This window comes from Callorhinus ursinus, unplaced genomic scaffold, assembly GCF_003265705.2.
Source record: "Callorhinus ursinus isolate GAN/ISIS: 27379988/994484 unplaced genomic scaffold, GSC_fseal_2.0 scaffold4, whole genome shotgun sequence".
NCBI classification, from domain to species: domain Eukaryota; kingdom Metazoa; phylum Chordata; class Mammalia; order Carnivora; family Otariidae; genus Callorhinus; species Callorhinus ursinus.
This window is the reverse complement of record NW_027397066.1, coordinates 125448231-125474785: the sequence shown is the minus strand read 5'-3', so window position 1 is coordinate 125474785 and position 26555 is coordinate 125448231. Positions and strand designations below refer to the sequence as shown.

Sequence of the window (26555 nt, the reverse complement as noted above, 5' to 3'; positions counted from 1 at the left end):
GTAAAGCTAGTTTGTCACACCAACTGTGACTAGAACCAAATTTCTAAGACTCCTAGTCCAGTGTTCTCTCTACTTCATCTTGAAACATTTTTAAAAGATTTTATTTATTTATTTATTTATTTATTTATTTATTTATTTATTTATTTATTTAAAAGAGAGACAGAGAGAGAGAGCAAGCAGGGGGAGGAGCAGAGGGGAGGGACAAGCTGACCCAGTGTTGAGGGTGAAGCCCAACATTGGGCTCGATCCCATGACCGTGATGTCATGACCTGAGCTGAAATCAAGAGTGGGACGCTTAACTGACTGAGTCACCCAGGTGCCCCATCTTGAAACGTTTTTCTTAAAAAGAGTATTCAGTTTTGTAATCAAAGTGATAAGAGAATCAGATTTAACATGGAGCAACACATTTTGCAGGTAACCTCTCAGGAACCAATTAATAATTATTGGGTGTGTTACCATAAACCCATGCTCAGTGACATGAGATCTACTAAGACATATCAGATATCTTTATTTTTTCATTTCTGTCTTCTCTAGTTGGGAAAGTCAAAACTACTATTACAGAATAAGTAAATGCTAGGATCTTTGGCACTGACTTTAAGAAAACTTCAGAAAGAAGGGAGATTACTGGAAACTTGAAAGCCTCAACTCTCCATATTCTAATAATTATCTTTATTAGCATATTTAAGAGAACCCCCTGCCACAGCCAAAGGAATATTATATTTGTTAGAGGATGCCACTACTAGAATTAGTGTGTGCATGTGTGTGCATGCGAGAGAGATTGAATTTGAATCTGTGTTATTCATTCTTCATGTTAAATCATAATTTTTGACCATTGATACCTTAAATATTTGGTTGGCCCCTAATCTGAAATTTCTGGCAAGTGCTGACATAGATATAAAAGGTATGCCAACTAAAGTTGGGCTAAGGTGGAGAGAGATGCCTACCTTCTGATTGAGGTATTATAAGAAATACCAGTTCTGAAAAATAAACTATCCCTCTATACCTTTGATTTATGTTTTGTTTTCACCAGTATTTGAATCCTGTTTTCATGCTCTGGGATGCTGTGGTCAGTCTTACCCTAAGAGTTTTATTCTGGGAGGGATTCCTCTCCTGTGCCTCTTTTGTAACTTGGTTGGCATCCCTTGCAGATTTGTCACTTGGGTCTTTTTCTTTCCCTTCATTTTAGATGCTCAGTCTTACTGCTCTATCTGCAGAACTCTCCCTTCTTGGATACTTTGAAATTAATCCTGATCTGGGGGTGGGGGGCAAACTTTTTCTATAAAAGTTCAGATAGTACAAATCTTTGGCTTCATGGCCCATGTGGTGCCTGCCACAATTACTGATCTCTGCTTTTGTGGCACGAAAGTGGCCATAGGTAATAGGTAAACATGTGCATGTGGCTGTGTTCCAATAAAACTTTATTTATAGAAATAGGTGATGGGCTGCATTTGGTCCTGGCCATGACTTGCCAACCCTTACTCTAATCCATTGGTGTTATAGTAGGGAGTGCTTACTCCAAGGGTTGAGCAAGATATCATTTCATTGTATAGGAAGAAGATCCTGTTTATATTTTGCTGTATCTTCTGATTAAAATGTCTATTTTTGTTTGTTTTATAATGTACATGTTAATAAAGTTGAATACAAATGTAATTTATAGATAAACAACTTTACATATATTGGAACCCCTGCTCAAAAAATTTTGTACTGATAGTAGTGTGCAAAAAATATTGGAAAATTGGAGACTTGTACTCCAACTTTGCATGTTCTTCAAATACCATGCATTGGGGAAGATAACCTTTGTTGTGCTTATACAGAAGAAAGGCATTCTCAGTAGAAGGAGGGGTGTGTGGAGTTGTGAAATAGAGAGAGGGTTCTAGAGAATGTTAGGATCTTATGAATTCTCTCTCTCATATTCTAACATTTTAATCAGAGCTGCCTCATCTACTTAATAGTTAATCATTAGTCTGATTTTCCCATTAACAGTATTCATTTTCCCCTTGGCATTCTCAAGAATACTCTGAATTACTACTTTCTAAATATTGTTAAAATTACTTATTCTGTATAAGGTGTTCTCTAGTTCTGATGATGGCTCAGACCATATATTTTATCATTTTATTAACCCAACAGCATCCGACAGAAAGTCTGATACCCAGAAAACAACATGTTTATAACTAAAGTGTAAAACAAAACATAATTGACTGAAGGCCCTATCAGTCTCTTTAGAGACCACAGTTAAGAGGCTTTGGCCTACTGTCTAAACTGATCCTTGTCTTATCTTTTTTAGGAAGTTGTGATAGTTACAAAGTTCTGGCATGCATTTTGTGATCCATTTCTTCCACTTCCTCTCCCCACCTAGTTCTAAACATGCCACTGGGAAGTGTTAATTTTAACAGGAAATGCAATTGATTTACTGTGAGAATGTTTTTGTTAATATCATGAGGCTGTTCCATACAATGTCAGTACTTTGGGGCAATAATAAATCCCCGGTCAGAATGTCCATTACAGGTAGCTAGCAGAGGTAACCAATCAAAACCTTCTACACAGTGTCATATTATTGCTTTCTGGTAACCTTTTAGCTTATACTTAAGAAGTTGTATGTTTTAAGTTTTGTTGTTGTTGCTGCTATGCATTTAATGGTGCATGCACTTAGAGAAAAAGTTGCAAATGTAAAATATAATAAATACAGACAGCTCTGCATGTTTATTGTGGCCATGCCAAGTTAGAGTTTAGTTTAAGTTGGGCACACAAAGCAGATCATGCTTGCATTCTATGGTGACCAGCTTTTCTTGTGCCCATTGTCCATTTTGTGGAGATTGGCTCTATTTGTGCATGCCCAGTTTCAGGATTACCCTGCATTCCTGTTGGAACATTGGAAACCAGAATAGACCCTTTGGACTTTTTGCAGTACTGGCGTTTCGGTATTGTTAGCCGTCATTTCTTTCTCTGTTAAGGGCTATGTGGAAAAGGTACTGTCTTACTTTCTAGCAATTACTTGTCATCCTTCAGATAGCCACACTGTAGGCATAACCTCCCTCTTTCCTATGAGGGGAAAAAATCTTTTAAACAGTATTCAGAGCAAGCCTAAACGTGTCACTACTTGAGTTTCCATCTGTATTTGCTTATTTCCCTTTTTGCTTTCTTCTCATGCTTACCAGGCTCTCAGATTCTATTTGTAATGAAACAAACCAGACATTTAAACTGGAGGAGCATCTTGTGCATTTGGAAAGACAAGGAAAGGAAGAAGACACATCTTTACTCAGTGCTTGATTCATGCCCAGTGCTCATTCTAGACACTTCTTTTGTGTGAAAAGCTTCCTTTTTTGTGTCTTAACATGTTTGTTATTTATTTGTTTATTTAATTTTGTGGTTGACAACTAGACAGATTATGTTAATAAAAATACACATGTGGTATTTGGGTGGTCATATGCCAAAGTGCTATGGGTATGTGTAAAGTCAGAGAGTTATCAGTAAGAGTGCAGAAATAGGAAGCCATCAAGTGTATTTAGTGCGTTACAAAAATTGGTAAGAGGGCGCCTGGGTGTCTCAGATGGTTAAGTGTTTGCCTTCGGCTCAGGTCATGATCCCAGGGTCCTGGGATCGAGTCCCGCGTCGGGCTCCCTGCTCCTTGAGAGCCTGCTTCTCCCTCTGCCTCTCTCTCTTTCATGAATAAATAAATAAAATCTAAAAAAAAAATTGGTAAGAAAATGCCTGTCATTATTTGTAGATGTCAATCTGTATATTGTTCAGCATATGATCAGTCTTAACACATTTATATTTATGGCAGATATAAGTCATTCTATCTTTGTTTAAATAGATTGACTTTTGTACAGAAACATGTATCAAGATATATACATAGAAATTCACTCAATATTTATATTGGATTAGATCAGGTGACTGGATTGAGGATTTGGGGTTTGTTATGTTAGAGCATATGGGCAAGATTTATGGTGTTTTCAATTTCCTTCTAATTATAGAATCTTATCTATATCAATAAAAGTTTATATTTAACTTTGTACGAAATGTATGTGGTGAGCAAAATAATTGTATGCACCCATGCATCTGTAAAGCATAAATTAGATTTTGATAAAAAGTAAATTGATTCTTGATAAGGTTCTGAATGTTAATGGGACAAACATTCCCATCTGACTCTAACCATTTTCTATTCTTGCAGTATCTTTTTCAGTGATATAGGCTGACTTTTTTTTTTTTTGGCACCCACATATAGCAAATAACTGTGAAACATTTCAAACCTCAAAGTGACACTAAAACTGTGAAGTATGAAATGGAAGTGCCAGAGCGTGTGAGACACATTGCATAGCACTGCTCAGTAATTCAGTGTGTGCATGCAAGAGAAATGACAACACCATTGCAAGATGCAACATGATTAATGCTACAAAAATTAATAAATAAAGCAATCTCCATTTGGAAACACTCCCTAATGCCTCAAAGTTACCACCTTCTATGTTTAGCAGCCCTGCCCTGGTAATTACACCCTTCTCACCCCAGGAATATCTGCTGTGAGCAGTAAGATATAAATGAATATTCTTGCCATGTCAAGGTTACTAATGGTAACGATTAAGGGCTGTGGTATTTTAGGTTTCTCCATGACTGCTTGTATTTTTCTTCCTAACGTGAATTTCATCAGCTTTACATTGGTTTGTCTTTTATATCTGTCCCTTACTCCTGATGATTGCTTCCTTCCCAGGCTTCTTCAGACCGTGTTCTAGGGAGGCTCAAGTAGTGAGTCCTCAAAATCGAGTTCAGGGCCTATGTTAGAGTGTCCTTATGTATTTACTTGCTTCTGAAGCTCAGTTTGTGAATTTTTGTGCCTCACTTTTTGGAAATATATTCAGAGGGATTTGGGGTTATTAGTGAAGTCTCCTATATTCTCTAGGTTAGACACAATGGGAAGGAAGGATGGGTTCCCCCTGGCGATGTCCATAGTGGTACGGGAGTCCTACTAGGTAAGGCAAGTGCTGGGGAATTGATGTTTTGTCTCTGTGAAAAGCAAAAGAGACCATACAAACATTAATGATAGCAGCAACAGATCCCTCTTTCCTGAGTGCTTATAAACTCAGTGCTTTCTATGCAGATAGTTTACAACTTATTTAATGCATTAGAGTCTAATTTATAACACTCAGGTGTATCATTCCTTAATTTTAAGAAGGAGGAAACTGCAGCTCAGAGAGGCTAAGTGGCTTACCTCAGGCCATGCTGCTCCCTTTACGTTTCTCACACTCTCTGGTATGATGCATTGCCTGAAGGAGTGAGTTCTTACCAAGTTTTCAAAAACTCTTGAGAATTATTGCAACAGCATGGTTAGTGCTAAAGAGTTTTTAGTAGGTGCCCGGCTGTAAGCTAAAAGAGAAGAGTGCTGAGGTTTTTGAAGTCATAACCCAATGATGGACTTTGTTGTAGTGTGCGGAGGGAGCATGGGGAACAGGTATGAAGGGTCATGACCTGACAGAGCTAGATAGAATCCTCACATCAGCCAGTCAGTTCTTTAATTCCCTCAATGTGGGTTATCTGTGAAGGAAAGGCGTGTGTCAACCCTGCTCATGTTAAGATTTATATATTTATCTACCTATCTGCCCATCTGTCCATCCATTCATCCATCCATCCATCCATCCATCCATCCATCCACATCTATCTTGATAAGAAACAATGTGAGATTTCTGGATCAGAGACAGACTTTTAATGACTCAGAGCACATCTTACCTCACTTTCCCCATGCCTCATGTACAGTGGAGTTAGTACCACAGAAGAAGAGGAACTCTAGAAATTATGAATCTTAGAGCTTATTTGGGGGCACATTTGCCCTTCCTTCCCTGGAGAGGTGGGGTGGGGGAGTGTGGCGCAAGAGAACAAGAAAATGCACAAAGGCTTTTTCAATGTTAAGTAAATCCATTCTGGGAGAAGGAAGTGAAGTGAAGTTCCCTATATATATTACACTTTGGAATGTAAATAAATGGCTTGAGGGGAGGTGCCTCTAAATCTCTCCTGAGTCTCTGTCTTTAACTTCCCTGGCTTGTTTGCCGTTCAAGTATCCTTTAACCCAGGTGCCAGAATGTGTTGCTCAGAAAGCCCTGACAGTGCACAAATGGAAAAATATTCATTGAGAATTATCTCCTGACACCTGTTTTAATTTCATTTAAAGGAAAGATCAAGATGTACTGACTAGGGATATACACCAGTCTTTTTCCATCAGGTGGACCAGAGCCCAGTAAGCCTGAGTGAAGGGTCAGATTTGCAAGAGTCATTTCAATGGAGCCAGCTCTTTGGTTTTTGTTGCTGTTTGGTTTTTTTAGTCATTTGTTTTATTTTTTGTAGGACAGGGTGACCCAAGAAGATCAAATAAACACATTTCTTCTGGGCAATTTTGTTAAGCCTTTGGCTATGATGTTTACTTGGTAGAAATTCAGCTATTTCACTAGAGGATATCTGGCGTTATTTTGCTTTTGGGGGAAGAGTGTATGCTACCTAATTTGCTAAAGCCTTAATGAGTACTGTTGTATTTTTTGACTGGATAAGGGAGAAATGAATGCTTGATAGAAAAGTTTTAGGCATAAGAGTATTTAGCATAATATGACTTTGTGTTTTGTTTTCAATATCTGTGCTATTCCTAAAAGTTTACATACTTGATATAGTATTTTGGTAGCACTTTATTTTATGGCACAGGTAGCCTCCACTGTATAACATGTTATATGTCTGCCTCATCTCCTGAATGGATTATAATCCATGTCATGTTATTATAACCATTACCACCACTAATTTTATTGAGCATTTACTATGTACCAGGCATCGTGCTAAGTACTTTGTATGTATTATTCACCCAATCCTCATGGTAACCTATTGTCATCATACCCATTTTTACAAATGAGGAAGGTGAATTCAGAGACGTGGTATAACTTCCTGAGGGTCATACTGGTGATAAATTTCAAATTTATATCCCCTCAAGTCTCTCTGCCCTCTTAACTACTCTGTGTGATCCAATATAAAAAATGCAGCATAGCCACCTAAAGGATGAGATTCAGATTCCTGAAACATCATATCAGTTAGCAAATACTTTGTACCTGGTAGATATTGAATTGATTATACTTGAATAAATTGTCCTAAATTTTATTAGAGTTGTGTAATCTTTGTCTTCTTTTTCATTACTATTACATTAAATTTTTAGATTTCTGAATATAGTTATCTATTTGTTGTTTTAGTACATTTTGCACTATTGTTTTACACACTGAGGTCTCATAGTGGAGTTACATTGTACTGATAAAACATGTACTGATTTCCAGTATTCTTCTTCTGACATCAGAGAGAACTTTATATTCTCTTGCATTTAATTCAGTCTGCTTTTGGTTCCTGGATGAGTTTTATTTGTTCATTCAGCATTTATTGAATACCTGATACATGCCATGCTAGGTAGGCACTTGAGGTATTTGTTCAATAAATGAATGAATATCTTTACTGTGGGATTAATAGAATATAAGCTTTTGGAAAGTGGTGATGATGTTTTCCCCTTTTCTTATAACTGCCATGGTCTCTGGCACATGGCTGAAGGAGATGGTCAATTACCACTTATTAGCTGAATGGTGTTATATTGAGAATAATAATACCTACAGGAGGGTGGGGTACAAAAATATATAGTGAAATCTGAAGTATTCAGACAACTTGTCTAGCATATTTCCCTTTCTGACTAAAAATTCATTGTAGCTGTACCTAGTAAATGCATTGATAAATTATTTCATTTATTCAAGTAATATTTTTTAAAAGATTTATTTATTTGAGAGAGAGAGCAGGTGAGAGAGCACAAGCAGGGGGAGAGACAGAGGGAGAGGGACAAATAGACTCCCTGCTGAGCAGGGATCCTGACATGGGGGCTTGATTCCAGGACCCCAAGATCATGACCTGAGCTGAAGGCAGACACTTAACTGGCTGAGCCACTCAGGCGCCCCTATTCAATTAATATTTATTGAGTTTCTGACTTATAACGCTATGTATGAGTTAGAAAGGGAATAAAAATATCTCCATTCATTAATAGCTCATAACATACCAGAAAAAAGTTCGTTCGTTCATTCATTCATTCATTCAGTATTTGTTAAGCATCTATTATATGCCAACCATTCTTGACACTGACGGTGTAGTTATGAAAATGGAGCTTACATTCAGGTGGGGGAGGATTGGCCAAAAGCATACAAACAGATAAGATAATCACAAAACACAAAGATCACAATGAAGGAAATAGAGTGATATAATAGACTGTGGGGACACGCTTAGATGCAAGTGTCATGAAGGCGTCTCTGAGGAACTTATATTTGATCTGCCATCTCAAGGAGAGGAGGATGAGCGGCGTGCTGGTAAACTGGCACTGGGGGAAAAGAAAAGCCCAATATAACGTGTCCTGACTTTCATGGTGTAAATATTGCTGCTGTAGCTAATTTCAGGCTACCAAGGGTTTAACATCTGGATTGCAAAAGTTTCTAAAAATTCAACAGTTGACCATTGAAAGCTGGTACAAGCCAGCTGCAGCTCATCACTGGCAATATGAAGAGAAATCCAGGCAGTGGAAAAAACCTTGAGAGGGGACAGGAATGGACTTATTGAAGGTCCTGAAGGGAAACCGTTGTGGATGTAGAGTAATGGCAGAGAAAGTAAGGATAGCGATGTGAAATCATGTGAGCGAGATGACCAGGAATAGGATGATGTACAGCCCCGTAGGTCATGGCAAGGAACTGATTTTTGTTTTAAGAGTGGTGGAAAGTGATTGAATGGTTTTAAGGCAAGTGTTATGATCAGATTTCCATTTTAACAAGAGATGTTGACCTCTATTTGTAAAATGGAGTCACAGAGGCTAGAAGGAAAGAGACTAAACAGAAAGATATTTTTCAGTCCAGGCAAAAGATAATGTTGGCTTAGATAGGGTTATTGTTCAACACATATGCACTCTCTTCCTCTTCCACCTTGGATTAGAGTATGCTTCCCTGACCCACTGATTGTGAGATTGACCTGTGCTTGCTTTGGCCAACAGAAAATAAGAAGACATGATGCAAGCAATACATTTAAATATATTAGTGGTTTAACTTGTCTCTATACTCCTCAGTCTGCCATGGAAAGACTGTGCCCCAGGTAGATGCACCCTCCAGCCTGGCCCATCTAAGCCAGGTGACTCAGAGCTGCTCTGGCCAAGTCCAGGAACTGTGAGCAAACTCCAAGCTTGTAATCCACTGATTTTTGGTTCGGTTTTTAATGCAGCATTATAGTGGCAATTGTTGTGGAATTAATGGAATTGGAGAGAAATGGGCAAATTGGAGATACATCTTAGTGATAGGTAATGAGTTTCTGATTTGAATGGGTGGCTGTATGATGATATCATTTACAGACATGAGAAATACAAGGAAGAACAGTTTGGGAGAGAAAATCAAGAGTTCTGTTAAATATATTTGAGATACTTATTAACATGCAAGTTTACATGTAAAACAATTGTATACATGAGTGAAATTTTGAGGACAGGTGTGGTATAGAGAATAAAGTTTTAGTCATTGGTGTGTGAACATAATTTGTCCAAGGAGCTGGATGAAGTCTCCTAAGGAAAAAGTGATGTTAACATAAAAGGGCTTATGATAGAGGCCCAAGGCACTAAATTCTCTAGAAGTTTGATAAAAGAGGATGAGTCAGCAAGGGAGATTGAACATGAGCAGCCTGGTTTTCATAGGAGCAAAGCCAGTAGAAAGTGTCACGTAGTCCCTTCACAGGAGAGTCACCATTGCCATTGTGTATTGCTGAAGGCCCAGTAAAAAGCAGACAGAGATTTATCCAGCAGACATGATAGTGCAGAAGTCATTGTGTCCTTGATACGTGACTGTGCAAAGCATATTGGGAGTGGACCGGAGGGTAAGTGGGGTGAGGAAGTACAAACAATATGTATAGATGGTCAGTTTAAACATTTTCCTATAAAGCAAAGAGGTTTTGTGTTGTTTTTAAGTGATAGCTGTGATGATGACTGCATGAGAGGTAATCGAAGTTAGAGCCTTTTATTTGACCTTGGTCAGTTCGTTTACCTATCCCACTTACTGTTTCTTTCAAATCTTTGCCATTCTCCTGAAGACCCCTTCTGTACTTCTATACTAAACTTCTCTACCCCTCTCCCAGTAAATGACCTCGCCTCCTACTTCATGGAAAAAATAAAGGTCTTGATGGTGAACCCTCTAGAAACTTACTCATAGCCACCCAACACTTTATCCACCTTCTTTTAGAAGAAAATACCTATTTTCTCTAGATTATGGCTAAATTCTATCCCATCCCTTCCCTTCCTGCCAGGAACCTACCTCACCTATTACATCTTATTTCTTTATTTTATGCCTCTACCTTCTCCTTTCCAATAATATATAAGCATCCTAAAGTCTCTCCATCTTAAAAATATATCAACACCAAAACATTCTTTCTCAAAGTTATGTCTCTGTGATGGTCATTTCACCTCTCTCCTCCCCTTCAAACCGTACTTTTCAAAGGGAGAGTCTACATTTATTATCTCCAATAACTTTATTCCTTCAAATCAATGAAATCTTGTCTCCACCTCTATCTTTCCCTTTAACTGTCCACCAGTAGCCTCATAATCCCTTGTCTTAAATGTATGAGATAATGGAAATAGATTTTCATAGTACTGCATTTGGAATTACTCAGTTATTTGTATAATTAATTATTCAGTTAACTGAATTCCCTAGGACATAGCCTTCATAATCCCCACATTAGGTTTTGCGTCCCTGGTGCCTAGCCGACTGCCTGTCACATTAGAGGCATTTGGTAAATATTTATTGAATTAATGATTGAATTAGTGGATGTTAGATAAAACAATCCCTGTCCTCAAGAGATCATGAAAGAGTTCACAATGTAGGGAGGAATTGGCATTCTATATAACACACATGTGCTAGAAATTCCAACAGTAGAAAATCATATGACATCCACCCAGCCCACACACTAGAATGTGAAATGTCAGTAAATTGCAATCTGTCATTCTTGACTAATGAATGTGTCTATAAATTTGCAACATTAAGTTTTAAATTTTATTATAATTCATATGAAATTGAATATAATTTAGATAGTGGGTCTTAAAAAAAAAGAGTGAGGGTGAGAAAAGCATTTTATAATCACTGAGTATACAAAATCCAAAATCTCATTTTTTGAATGAATAGGATCTGGATTTAGCCTGTGTGAAGCACTTTCTTAGTATTACTAAGTCTCTGTGTTGAAGAGGCCTTAACATTCTTCTAGCCCAACTACTTTCATGATATACAATTCCTTAATAGTTTCTGGAAAGTTCCTGTCCAATCTCTGCCAGGAAACACCTGTGATGGGGAATACATTCCCTTGTATAGTATCCAATTTCTGAACTATTAAAGCTCTAAATTCTAGAAAACTAGTTCCATAACTTCCATTGGTCTAGCTTAACTAAGTTTGGCTGCTTTTAGCCACCTGAATTAGAGCTCCTGGGCTTGCTTGCTTGTTTTTGTGGAAGAGGAAAAAAGGGATTCTTTATGAAAGGGGAGCAATGAGGATCAGTTGAAGGAGAACGTATATAGTGTCTACCATATCGGAGAAAAAAGTTGAAAGAAATTAATCCTTTACCTTGGCAAACACAAACTAGTAATATTAAAAATTTTATGTAACTGAATAAGAGATGTTCAATATTTTACTTATTGATTCATGTAACAAATGTTTGATGAATGTGTTCAATACTGTGATGAAATGCTGAGGATTCAAGGGGAATAAATTCAGTTCACATCGTTAGCAGAGTTTACATACTAACAATGAGAAGGTGGGCCAAGTAAACAACAAGTCTTGCAAATTGCTTCAATGTTAAGATAGACCAAAGAGCTGAGTCTTAAAATGTGAATGGCTAGCAAAATGGGAAAAGTATATCAGGCATTCTTTCATTAAACACGTTTTTAAAATCGAACCCTTGAGAATTCAAAATGAAAAAAAACAGAACAAATATAAACTTAGGGCAGAGTCCAGCTTTTGTTCCTGGTAGTTTCTGCATATTTCTGTTAGCTCATGGCTACCATTGGACCTTGCATGGGCAAGGAAGGCACGCAGAAAATAACTAGCACTTGCAAGATGGGAAGTCAGGTCAGAGACTTCCCCAAATCTGAGACCCCTCAAAAGGTGATGCTGTTAATGAAAGACTAAACCAGGAAAATAAAAAGCCTTGCTTTGTAAGAAGGAAATGGCAGAGAAAGCTGACTCTCTCAGCCTTGGTTCTGAGAGAGGAAAATTCAAAGAAATTTCCCCTTATGATTTATAACCACAAACAAGCTCACCTGGGATTGAATCAAAATCCATATTACCAGTATCTGAAAAATCCCTAAGTGAGAAATTAGTTTAACAGTATTTTGAATTGAAAGTTCCCTTAACTGCCTGAAGGAAAAACAAGTTATTTCTTGAGGAATGGATCTTAATCCTAGGTTGCAAGTAATTCCCATTCCTACGGAATATGAGTTTACAATTAAAAAATTTTTAAATGCATGAAGAAATAGTCACTCTGAGTGAGAAACTTAGCCCTCCAGTTCCCCCAAAATGCAATTAGACTTACAAAGACCGTAGATAATAGAATTGTCTGATAGAATAGAATAGAAAATAAGTAGGCTTGGGCGCCTGGGTGGCTCAGTCAGTTAAGCGTCTGCCTTCGGCTCAGGTCATGATCCCAGGGTCCTGGGATCGAGCCCCGCATCGGACTCCTTGCTCAGCGGAGAGCCTGCTTCTCCCTCTCCCTCTGCCTGCCTCTCTGCCTACCAGTGCTCTCTATCTCTCTGTCAAATAAATAAATAAAATCTTAAAAAAAAAAAGAAAATAAGTAGGCTTAATATGTTTAAAAACTAAAGTATAAAAATATGAATGAACTAAAGACAAAAGTGTTCAGGAAGATTTGATAAAGCAGTTAAGGAACTTCTAGAAATAAATATATAATAATTTAAATAAGAAATTTAATAAGTTTTTAAATACAGATTTAATAGAGCTGAAGATAGAATCAGTAAACTAGACAGGGTATCTTAAGAAATTTACAAAAGAAAGCACAAAGAGATGGACAATATGAAAGATTAAGAGCTCTAGAGAGTATATTGAGAACTTATAACACAAATCTAATCAGAGTTTTCTAATAAAAAACATTAGAGAATGGGGAGAATGGTAATTATGGAAGAGATCACTGGAAACCTGATTCCAGGTCTGGGACAGAGAAAGGACAAAGTGAGCCTAGAACTCTTACTGTGGCAGAAAGGAAGGAATGTTCAAAGACTAATGGAGATATGTTGAAATGGTACAGGAACTGACTGGCTGATTTTGGCATTATGAGCATCAAAAAGAATAATGATGGGAGTCGATTATAACACACTGAGTAAAAAAAAAGAATTAATGTGTCCCAAAAAGGAGGAGAAAGAAAAAGAGGAAAATCTCTCCTTTACAGATTAATGCCAGTTTATAAACATAGAAGAAAACACAGAATTATTAAAAAGAAACACATTAATTTGCAATTACCGCTGTAATGACTGACTTAGGGAAGAGTTATTAGTGGATGCTAAACCATGTTTTTATGAGAGATGGTTGAGGAAGAGCCAAACTATCAGCGAGAAGTTATTTAGTAATTACAAAGGGAAAAATGTATGTTTATAATGGAAATATTTGACAGTTGCCACCTTAATCAAATGATTAAATTTAGTAACACCTTTTAAAAAAATTTTAAAGACCTTTTATTTATTCATTTTTGAGAGAGACAGAGAGAGCACAAGCAGGGGAAGAGGCAGAGGGAGAGGGAGACGCAGACTCCCCACTGAGCTGGGAGCCCGATGTGGGGCTCGAACCCAGGACCCCAGAATCATGACCTGAGCCGAAGGCAGATGCTTAACCATCTGAGCCACCCAGGCGTCCCTAGTAACACCTTTTAATGTGATGTAATAGGAAGGACACCATACCACTTCTGTACTATTCCTGTCAAAAATATTTAATTTTAATTTAGTCATAAAGAAACAGTGGGAAGAATTCAGAATACCTTCAAGAATGTCAAAAAAGATGAAAAAGGGTAGGAGGAATGTTCTAGTCAGTGCTGTCCTTTGAAAGACAATGCAAACCATAGATATAATTTAAAATTTTCTGGTGGCCACATTAAAAAAGGTGAAGAGAAATAGGTGAAATTAATTTAATAATATATTTTATTTAATTCAGTATATGAAAATATTTAAACAATTAAACATTTTAATTAGATCTATTACATTTTTGTAGTAAATTTTAGAAATTCAGAGTGTATTTATACATATAATATAGTGAATGTGTAGGAAGTGTATTTGTTCTTAGGAGCTATGTGATGAAATATTTAAAGGTGAAATGTCATACTGTTTGTAGCTGGCTTTCAAATGGTCCAGCAAAAAATAAATTATGTATATACATATATGTGTGTGCATATACATATTAGTAAGGTTATAAAATTTGATGTAAACAACTACATTAAGAAGTGTAATTTATTAGATGAATATAGAACAACAATAAGAGATAGAATCAGACAAATATGGAATGTTATGAAAATTGTCTACACACTGTCAGTAAACTTCAAAGAATTTGGAATTATACATCATGTTCTCTGATTACAATGAAATGAAATTTAAAAGCAATGACAATGATAATTTAAAATCCCATAATTTGAAAATCAGAGATTACTTATGGAAAGTAAGGAGGATGGATTGGAGGGTATCATGATTGGAGGCAGGAATTCAAGGGAAGAAGCTGTTAGTGTTCAGAGGAGAGATGATAAAGGTCTGCTTTGAGGCAGTCTGTGTGAGAAGGGATGGAAGGGATTTAATGACTGATTGTATGAAGAAGGTTGAGGGGGAATGAGTATAAGGAACTTCCAGGTAGATGGATGGATGGTAGTGTCATTAATTGTGAGGGAGAAATGATAATTGGGATGTCTTTGGGACATGTGTATAGAGATAGTTGGTTAGTCAGATTTGGCACTTGAGAGTGCTTTGGCAAGATATATAGATTTTGTGAGGGATCTGCATTTAGATGATAAATTTAGCCCTGGGCATGAACCAGATCATTTAGGTAAAGGGTAGAAGGCAGCCAAGGAAAGAGCCGTGGGGCATACACAACAGCTGGAGGTGTTCTAAACAAAATGAATCCATGAAAGAGACAGGTGAAAGAGTCAGAAGTGATGGAAATTGAATGGTTGATTGATTCCAATTGAATGAATGGGCAATTCCAGCTGAACTCTGAGGAAAATGTGGTAAATAGTGTGAAGGACTAGAGTCCTTTGGTTGGCAGTTCTAATGCCTTATGCTCCATGTGTTTGATTTCATACAAAACCCCCAGATAATTATTGTTTTACCTGCATTTTCTTTTCCCAGTCTCTCTGTCTCCTATTTACCAATTATTCTAACCAGAGGTGATTTATAATTTATGGATGGGGTGGCTGGGTGATAGATATTGGGGAGGGTATGTGCTATGGTGAGCGCTGTGAATTGTGTAAGACTGTTGAATTACAGATCTGTACCTCTGAAACAAATAATACATTATATGTTTAAAAAAAAAAAGAAGAAGATAGCAGGAAGGGAAGAATGAAGGGGGGAAAATTGGAGGGGGAGATGAACCATGAGAGACTATGGACTCTGAGAAACAAACTGAGGGTTCTAGAGGGGATGGGGGTGGGGGGATGGGTTAGCCTGGTGATGGGTATTAAGGAAGGCATGTACTGCATGGAGCACTGTTATACGCAAACAACGAATCGTGGAACACTACATCAAAAACTAATGATGTAATGTATGGTGATTAACATAACAATAAAAATTAAAAAAACCTAATGATGTATGGTGATTAACATAAAATAATAAAAAAAGAAAAAACAAAAACAAACAAACAAACAAAAAATATATAATTTACATTCCAGAACTGAATTCTAGATTTTGGTGTAATTGGTCTAGAGACTAGATTTTACATAAAGGGAATAGTTATGAACTCTGAGATGATATAATTTGCCCAAAGTCACACAATAGTCTGGTTCCCCATCCAAAGGTTTAGTAAACTAATTAGAAGTAATGTTGAATTTTTTATATGCTTTAATTGCCTTTCTAGAAATCTCTCTTTTCTTTGAGGGATATAACTATACTTATTTTTTATTTTGGATGCAGTCCTAACATGATTTAGTTAAATGTCACCAAGGGGGCTTTTAGTTTAGCATTTATGGCCGAAGTTTTTAACAGATTTTTTTCAAAATGGGCATATAGGGGTGCGTGGCTGGCTCAGTGGAGCATGCAACTCTTGATCTCAGAGTTGTGGGTTCAAGCCTCATATTGGGTGTAGAGATTACTAAAAACAAAAATAAGTTAAAAAAACCCAATAAAATGGGCATATCTTTTGCTTTATTAATTATTATAGTAACACAACTTACTTTCTTTAGCATCACTGTAAAATTCACTCCTTAGATCTCTGGATCATACATCTCATGACCTTTCCTCCCTATTGTTTTTCTCCTTTACTTTTTTGCAGTGATTTTTGCTGTTAGTCATGCTGTCCATTGAGAGTCACATTTTATTAATTGGTATATCCTACATCTCCCCTCTCTAGGAGTTAGGACAACAATTTTCACTAAATAGATCTTTCTGAAATAAATAAAATAAATACGCCTATTGAGTATCATAGCGATTAACAATGCAGGCTCCAAAGACTGCCTGCCTGCATATTGACTCTACCTACTGCTAGCTATATAACCTTGGGGAAGTTAATGTCTGTTTCCCTGCTTCAGTTTCCTCATCTGTAAGATGGGGAGAATAACAGAACCTAATATATGGTGTGCTTGTGAGAATAAAATATAACCCAGGAACAGCAATTAGCACACATAGCATATGGCAAATATTTTTAAGATTCAAAATTATAAATTCCTTCTCTACTTCTTCATCTTAGTATGTTTCTTAGTCTGCCATGTGTCTTTACTTAAAGTGTGTCTTTTGAGCTCCATAGTCACCCTCCAAATTAATAAGCAAGGCAGAAATGACCCTCTTTCCCTGATTAGCACCTGAGGCCCCCTGAGCCACGCCGACAGTAATGATGAAGGAACTTATAGTCAGAGGGATACAGGTTGGAGTCCTGGCTCTGCACCTTTTAATTTACCAGATCTTGGGTAGGCTGCTTTCCTTCCATGTAAAAGAGTAATCACTGTGCTTCACCAAAAACAAACAAAAATGCCAAGAACTTGTTCTGAGGCTGAAGTGTGAGATGATTTGTAGGGAATGCTGAACAATACCCCTGGTATATTATAAATAGTCCATACATTTTAACATTCTGTTTTCCATTTCTCTAAAATTTTTATATTTTCTGTTATATGTTTTAAATCTAAATTAACATAATGTGGTCAACTATGCTCCTCTATTTGTTAGCATTGACACACCAACCAGTTTGTAAATATTTCCGAAGTAGAGGGTTTCATTTCATAAGTTCCCTGTATCTTTAATATATCTTTAACGTACCTGAGCTGGTAGCTAGAAGGTGCTTTAGAGATATCAACTTAATATTTTGTTATAATGTTTCAAACTATGTTAGCTGTATTATCTGTACAAAATACAAGGTAATAGGTATTTAAAAATATTTATGTAAATTTTCTCTCTAGACTCCAAGAACTAGATTTTTTTTTTTAAGCAGAATTTTGCCTTTCCTGGACTTCAGTCTTACTCTATCAAGTTGATGAGTGTTCCTATTTACATTAACTAATGATTGCTAAATTATTTTAAAATAGCAGACTCTCCTATAAAAGCTAAGCCTTATGATGATAATGATGATAATAATGCTGATATGTATAAATGAGGCTGTTGGTATTCATTGGTATGTGCTGTGCTATTGCAGACATTTCTCGAGGAGCTATCTCCTTTCTGATATATGCAGTTCATTTACTCTATACCTTCAGTGCTAAATTTTAGTAATTGCAAAACATCTGAGGAGCAAGGGGTGAAAAAAAACACTCAAATGTGTTTTTAGAGTATCTTTGTGTTAGTAATTTGTTTGAAAAATTTTGTATCTCTTGTTATTAAAAAATCTGTGATTTGCAATTTAATTCAAAAAATGCACTTAGAACTTGAAAACAAATCGTATACAATTAAAACTTATTTTTTTAATTCCAGAACAAGTTAAACTGGGTAAAATAGTGACTAATATTGAATCAGTGGGTAAAAAAATGGAGAAAGAAAAGCATCAGCACCATGGGAAGTCCAGGTAATGTGTAATTAGCTATAACCTATAGAAAATGTATAGTTTTATTCTACTGTGCCAATATTTTCTGACCAATTGTCATGGTTTCTCAAGTCTATTAACACCCCATGCATGAGGCTAATTTATCCTTCTGCTTGGGTCCCTCAAAGCATATCAATTATCAAAATTTTAGTTTTCAGTTCAATTAACTTTTGAACTGGGGGATGTCTGACTAGTTAAGCAGACCATCTGGGTTTTACAGTGCATAAGCTCAAATCCAATTTGTGGCTTTCTTGAGAAAAATGCCATATTTTATAATATTACAAAAGTTTGGAATTTTAATAACTCATCAGCAATTATGGAGCAGAGTTAAATTATAATTTTTCTTTTTTAATTTAATAATTTAACGTTAGTCTTTTTCCAATAGAAGGTGAGGCTGATTCTATAGAGCAGAGCTTCAGGATAGGCGCTTTATGCATTGCTTCTGCCTTCTAGAGGTGTGTGGAGATGGGTCAGTTACTTTTCTGAATTATTGCACTAACTGTCATTATCATCTTCAAGATAACTTTACAATTGTGTACATAACTGTTGACCCTAGAGCTACAGAACCTTTAAAGGCCCTTCCAGCACATTTTGTAGGAACATTTATACTTGTAGTATGTAAAAACTGCTCGGTTAAAATGTATTTTTCAGGGGCTTGTTTTACATTACTTCACAATGTAGCCTTGTCAGAAGTTTGGGGTAATTGGCACAGTTGTAAGTAATAAAAATTTGAGAAAATATTGCCCTGGCTATTAACCATGGACCTTCCAGCATTTATATGGTGAACTCTGCTTAACAGTAAAAGATTCATGCTCACAAGTAACCACTTTCTTGGCTTAATTATAATATGATATTCAAATTTTGGAGAATGGAATGTAGGTACAGTTCTAAGACTAAGGATTTGGTTTTATCCATGGTTGGGGAAGATATCAATTGCAAAAGAAAAGAAATGATTGTATTGGGAATTTACCAGTCTTTAAAAATTTACTTTTGGCCTTTAGTTAGTTTAAGCTGAGACCCAGGTTGGTCTAGCAGAGTGGTAACTGCTAAAAGAGCAGTTAGCAGACCAATTTGACCAAATAGTTGAGAATTTCAAGTAAGCTATTAGTAACTGGAAAAATTAACTGAACTAATTTGAAAACCTACCATTTTCAGTATTGAGATGGGGCCAAAAAATTTGAGAAAGAATAATAATGACTTAAGGACAAGTGGAGCACTCATTAATAGTAAATCCGATCAGATAGAATATCTTTCAGTATGTCTATCTCCAGAGAGTTGAGTATTTCTCGAAGAATTGTTTCTTCTGCAACTGGTGGAAGATAAAGGTCTCTTGGCACCCTAACATCCATTTTTAATGAAAACATGTCTTCCTTAATGAGGAAGATCAACATCCTCTGAAATTAAGAGCAAGTATGTGTACTTCCAGGGACAGCCTGGGGCACATAAAGCCTGAACTTCAATCCACCAGGGTTGCTTTGTCTTTATTTATAGCTAGCTTATGGCGGTAACTTGTTTCCTACCTTAGCAGTTAGCTTCATTTCATTAATGTTGGAAGTGGGATGGGAATACAGAAGGGAAGACAAATCAGTGTTCTGGGACATGGTGACTCAAGGTGTTAGAACACCGGTGTTTAGCTAGACAAATAAGATGCCATTAGAGTGAAATTTTTATTGAAATCTAGTTCACCACATAGTAATGATAAAAGAAACTTAGCAATGAGGATATAAGCAACAGAAAGGGAAACAGAATCAGAAATCAGGAAGGGGATGGTTAACAATGCAGGGACAGGCACTGGCACTAATTAGCATGAATTGCCCAACTCTTTGTGAGACTTTTGGAAGATTTCTGTTCAATACAAATAGACCCCTGTGAAGGAAGCTATGTATAAACTACCTACAATTCCCCTGAAGATGCCTGGGAAAATATTAATTTCTAAGGTGACACATATATTTTTAGGTAGACCATAAAAATACTGGCTCAATGAAAGAAATTTCCTTGGATAATACATGAAGAAATATAATCTTATAAATGTATGATTTCCTTTCCCCAGACTTCTCTATGTTTGATTTGTGGAGGGAAAACAAAATCAACTAGCTCTGCATTTTCAAATTTAAGTTTAAAGATGTGAAGTTCTTCAATGTACCTTTGAATTCTAACTTCAAAGATTATTATACATTAACATACTTTTTTATGACAATAATGATAAATGTGAGTGCATTCTGAATGTTAATTTTCCATCAAGGAAATTAATTTACTATGCACTTATTTATCAGAACTATTTTTTTTAGTTTATAATATTTGGTGCATTTGAAGGTATGACAGTTGCATTTCTGTAAATGCGTTCTGTAATTCAAGCAAGTGAGCCAGGACTTCAACCCCAGTTTTGTGATCATTGGGAGTTTCTTATGTGTTACATGACAATTTGTATTTAGGCTATTCTGATCAATTTAATAATAAAATGAGGAGGGGGGCGGAGGAAGATGGCGGAGGAGTAGGAGACCAGGATTTCGTCTGGTCCCAGGAAGGAATTGAGCTGGATAGGGATCAAACCATTCTGAACACCTACGAACTCAACAGGAGATCGAAGAAAAGAATAGCAACAACTCTCTGAACAGAAAAGTGACCACTTTCTGGAAGGTAAGATGTGAGGAGAAGTGAATCCGAGGCAATATTTGGGAGGATAGATGGCGGGGAGGGGGCCTCTGTCGGCCGATTCTGGCAAGTGATAGAGCAGCGGAGCACAAAATTGGAACTTTTAGATGTCGGCTCCGCTGAGGGACATTGCTCCAGTGGCTAAGTGGGGGGTAGAACCCTCGCGGGACAGTGTGGTCTCAGGACCCTCGGGGTCACAGAAAGACCGGGGGTGCCTGAGTGCAGCAGAGCTCCCAGGTATCAGAGCAGGGAAGCCGGCTGCAGAGACGGAGCCAAGGAGTGGGCTCTCAGCTCGGGGTTGCCATAAACCGTGATCCGCAGCCCAGTCTGGCCACTGCTCCTCCAGCAGGGACCCAACAAGCAGCAGATCTGGGGAGACCCCCCCTTCCTCCCCCGGGAGGAGTGGCATGGGAGTGCACCGCAGGGATCTGCTGGGTTTGGAGACTCCACACGGGGTCATTAGCCAGAGATAGAAACGCTCGGTCACAGGCCGAGTGAGCACGGAGTGGGGGAGATGGAGGTGATTGACTGCTTTTCTCTGGGGATGCTCTAAGGAGTGGGGCTCCGAGTTCTTGGCTCCTCTGGGGTGGAGAGTGGGAGGCTGCCATTTTCACTCTCATCCTCCAAAGCTGTACAGAAAGCTTGCAGGGAACAAAAGCTCCTGAGAGCAAACCCAGGCAGATTACTTAGCCTAGACCGGCAAGGGCAGGGCAATTCCACCTCCGGCAAAGGCATTTGGGAACCATGGAAACAGGCCCCTTCCCCGGAAGATCAGCAAGAACAGCCAGCCACGACCAAGTTTACTGTACAATGGGAACAGCAGAACTCCAGCTCTAGGGGAATACAGCACATAGAATTCATGGCTTTTTTTACCATGATTCTTTAGTCTTTCAAAGTTAATTTTTTAAATTTTCTTTCTGTTTTTTTTGAATTTTTCTTTTTCCCTTTTTCAGCCAACACCTTATTGATCCCTTTGTTAAAAAATCCTTTTTATTTTTCATTTTTAGAGTCATATTCTATCCCTTCATAGTAGATACCCTTATTTTTGGTATATATATATATACATATATATATATATATATATATAAGTTGTTCTCCCTTTAAAATTTTGAGATATAGTTTCTTCTAACAGTTCAAAATATACACTAAATCTCTAGTGTATGGCTTTGTTCTAGTCTCCTGCCTGATCACATTCTCTCCCTTTTTTTTTTTAAATCTTCCTTCTTTTTTCAACCAACTTCTTATGAATTCCTTTTATAAAGTCTTTTATAATTTTCATCTTTACAGCCATATTCCATCCCTTCATCATATTAACCCTTATTTTTGTACATATATAAGTTTTTCTTTCTTTAAAATTTTGGGAGGCACTTTCTTCTAACAGACCAAAATACGCCTAAATCTAGTGTGTGGCACTGATCTATACACCAAATATGATCATATGATATATGATCATATTTGATCATATTCTGTTTTATTGTTTTGTTTTTGTTTGTTTTTATCTATTTCTTTTTCTTTTTCTCTCTTTCCCTTTCTTTTCCCCAGTTTCAGGGCTTTTCTGATTTGTTTAGTGTATATTTTCTGGGGACGTTGTTACCCTGTTAGCATTTTGTTCTCTCATTCATCTATTCTCCTCTGGACAAAATGACAAAATGGAAAATATCACTTCAACAAAAAGAACAAGAGGTAGTACTGACTGCCAGGAACCTAAACAATGTGGACATTAGTACGATGTTGGAACTAGAGTTCAGAATGATGATTTTTAAGATGCTGGCTGGGCTTGAAAAAAGCATGGCAGTTATTAGAGAAACCCTTTCTGGAGAAATAAAAAAACTAAAATCTAACCAAGTCGAAATCAAAAAGGCTATTAATGAGTGCAATAAAAAATGGAGGCTCTAACTGCTAGGATAAATGAGGCAGAAGAGAGAATTAGTGATATGGAAGACCAAATGATGGAAAATAAAGACGCTGAGAAAAAGAGAGAGAAACAACTACTGGATCACAAGGGCAGAATTCAAGAGATAAGTGATACCATAAGATGAAACAATATTAGAATAATTTGGATCCCAGAAGAAGAAGAAAGAGAGAGGGGGGCAGAAGGTATATTGGAGCAATTTATAGTAGAGAACTTCCCTAATGTGGGGAAGGAAACAGGCATCAAAATCCAGGAGGCCCAGAGAACCCCCCTCAAAATCAATAAAAATAGGTCAACACCCCGACATCTAATAGTAAAACTTACGAGTCTCAGAGACAAAGAGAAAATCCTGAAAGCAGCTCAGGAGAAGAGATCTGTAACCTACAATGGTAGAAACATTAGATTGGCAACAGACCTATCCACAGAGACCTGGCAGGCCAGAAAGGACTGATGTGATATATTCAGAGCACTAAATGAGAAAAATATGCAGCCAAGAATACTATAACCAGCTAGGCTGTCATTGAAAAATGAAGGAGAGATAAATAGCTTCCAGGACAAATGAAAACTAAAGGAATTTGCAAACACGAAACCAGCTCTACAAGAAATATTGAAAGGGGTCCTCTAAGCAAAGAGAGAGCCTAAAAGCAGCATAGACAAGAAAGGAACACAGAAAATACACACTAACAGTCACCTTACAGGCAATAAAATGGCACAAAATTCATATCTTTCAATAGTTACCCTGAATGTTAATGGGCTAAATGCCCCAATCAAAAGACACAGGCTATCAGATTGGATTAAAAACCAAGACCCATCGATATGCTGTCTGCAAGAGACTCATTTTAGACCCAAAGACCCAGATTGAAAGTGAGGGGGTGGAAAACCATTTACCATGCTAATGGACACCAAAAGAAAGCTGGGGTAAGAATCCTTATATCAGACAAATTAGATTTTAAACCAAAGACGGTAATAAGAGATGAGGAAGGACACTATATCCTACTTAAAGGTCTATCCAACAAGAAGATCTAACAATTGTAAATATCTATGCCCTTAACATGGGAGCAGACAATTATATAAGGCAATTAATAACAAAAGCAAAGAAACACATCGACAACAATACAGTAATAGTGGGGAACTTTAACACCCCCATCACTGAAATGGACAGATCATCTAAGCAAAAGATCATGAAGGAAATAAAGACTTTAAATGACACTCTGGACCAAATGGACTTCACAGACATATTCAGAACATTCCATCCCAAAGCAACAGAATACACATTCTTCTCTAGTGCCCATGGAACAATCTCCAGAATAGATCACATCCTAGGTCACAAATCAGGTCTCAACCGGTACCAAAAGACTAGGATCATTCCCTGCATGGTGTCAGACCACAATGCTTTGAAACTAGAACTCAATCACAAGAGGAAAGTCTGAAAGAACTCAAATATGTGGAGGCTACAGAGCATCCTACTAAAGAATGAATGGGTCAGCCAGGAAATTAAAGAAGAATTAAAAAAAATTCATGGAAACCAGTGAAAATGAAAACACAACTGTTCAAAATCTTTGGGATACAGCAAAGGCAGTCCTAAGAGGAAAGTATATAGCAATACAAGCCTTTCTCAAGAAACAAGAAAGGTCTCAAATACACAGCCTAACCCTATACCTAAAGGAGCTGGAGAAAGAACAGCAAATAAAGCCTGAACCTAGCAGGAAAAGAGAAATAATAAAGATCAGAGCAGAAATCAATGAAATAGAAACCAGAAGAACAGTAGAACAGATCAACAACACTAGCAGCTGGTTCTTTGAAACAATTAACAAGACTGATAAACCCCTGGCCAGACTTATCAAAAAGAAAAGAGAAATGACCCAAATCAACAAAATCATGAATGAAAGAGGAAAGATCACAACCAACATCAAAGAAATACAAACAATTCTAAGAACATATTATGAGCAACTCTATGCCAGCAAATTAGATAACCTGGAAGAAATGAATGCATTCCTAGAGATGTAAGAACTACCAAAACTGAACCAGGAAGAAATAGAAAACCTGAACAGACCTATAACCACTAAGGAAATTGAAGCAGTCATCAAAAATCTCCCAACAAACGAAAGCTCAGGGCCAGATGGCTTCCCAGGGGAATTCTACTAAACATTTAAAGAAGAATTAATATCTATTCTTCTGAAACTGTTCCAAGAAATAGAAATGGAGGGAAAACTTCCAAACTCATTTTATGAGGTCAGCATTACCTGGATCCCCAAACCAGACAAAGACCCCCTCAAAAAGGAGAATTACAGACCAGTATCCTTGATGAACATGGAATCAAAAATTCTCACCAAAATACTAGCCAATAGGATCCAACCATACATTAAAAGGATTATTCACCACGACCAAGTGGGATTTATCCCTGGGCTGCAAGGTTGGTTCAACATCCACAAATCAATCAATGTGATACAATACCTTAATAAAAGAAAGAACAAGAACCATAATATCCTTTCAGTAGATGCAGAAAAAGCTTTGACAAAGTACAGCATCCTGTCTTAATCAAAACTTTTCAGAGTATAGGCATAGAGGTACATACCTCAATATCATAAAAGCCATCTATGAAAAACCCACAGTGAATATCATTCTCAATGGGGAAAAACTGAGAGCTTTCTCCCTAAGGTCAGGAACAGGGCAGGGATGTCCACTATCACCACTGCTATTCAACATAGTGTTAGAAGTCCTAGCCACAGCAATCAGACAAGAAAAAGAAAGAAAAGGTATCCAAATCGGCAAGGAAGAAGTCAAACTCTCACTCTTTGCAGATGATATGATACTTTATGTGGTAAACCCAAAAGACCGCACCCCAAAACTGCTAGAAATCATACAGGAATTAAGTAAAGTGGCAGGATATAAAATGAATGCACAGAAATCAGTGGCATTCCTATACACCAACAACAGTACAGAAGAGAAATTAAGGAGTCAGTCCTATTTACAATTGCACCCAAAACCATAAGATACCTAGGAATAAGTCTAACCAAAGAGGCAAAGAATCCGTACTCAGAAAACTATAAAATACTCCTGAAAGAAATTGAGGAAGACACAAAGAAATGGAAAAACATTCCATGCTCATGGATTGGAAGAACAAATATTGTTAAGATGTCAGTGGTACCTAGAGCAATCTACACATTCAATGCAATCCCCATCAAAATACCATCCACTTTTTTCAAGGAAATGGAAGAAGTAATCCTAAAATTTGTATGGAACCAGAAAAGTCCCCGAATAGCCAGAGGAATGTTGTAAAAGAAAAGCAAACCTGGCGGCATCACAATTCCAGACTTCCAGCTCTATTCCAAAGCTGTTATCATCAAGACAGTATGGTAATGGCATAATAACAGACACATAGATCAATGGAACATAGTAGAGAGCCCTGAAATGGACCCTCAATTCTATGGTCAACTAATCTTTGACAAAGCAGGAAAGAATATCCAATGGAAAAAAGACCGACTCTTCAACGATGGTGTTGGGAAGATCGGACAGCCACATGCAGAAGAATGAAACTGGACCATTTCCTTACACCACACAAAAATAGCCTCAAAGTGGTTGAAAGACCTAAATGTGAGAGAGGAGTCCATCAAAATCCTAAAGGAGAACACAGATAGCAACCTCTTCAACCTCATCACAGCAACTTCTTCCTAGAAACATCGCCAAAGTCAAGGGAATCAAGGGCAAAAATGAACTATTGGGACTTCAT

At 37.2% G+C, this 26555-nt stretch overlaps 1 protein-coding gene across 3 annotated transcripts in view; it reads left to right on the top strand.

Moving 5' to 3' along the window:
• IQCM (IQ motif containing M) overlaps positions 1–26555 on the top strand; it is a 434938-nt gene that overhangs the window by 105495 nt on the left and 302888 nt on the right. For all 3 annotated transcript variants that reach the window (XM_073892341.1, XM_073892342.1, XM_073892339.1), the window contains one exon: positions 18153–18243. In XM_073892341.1, coding sequence (XP_073748442.1) covers positions 18153–18243 — 91 coding nt within the window. The remainder of the gene's footprint in view (positions 1–18152; positions 18244–26555) is intronic.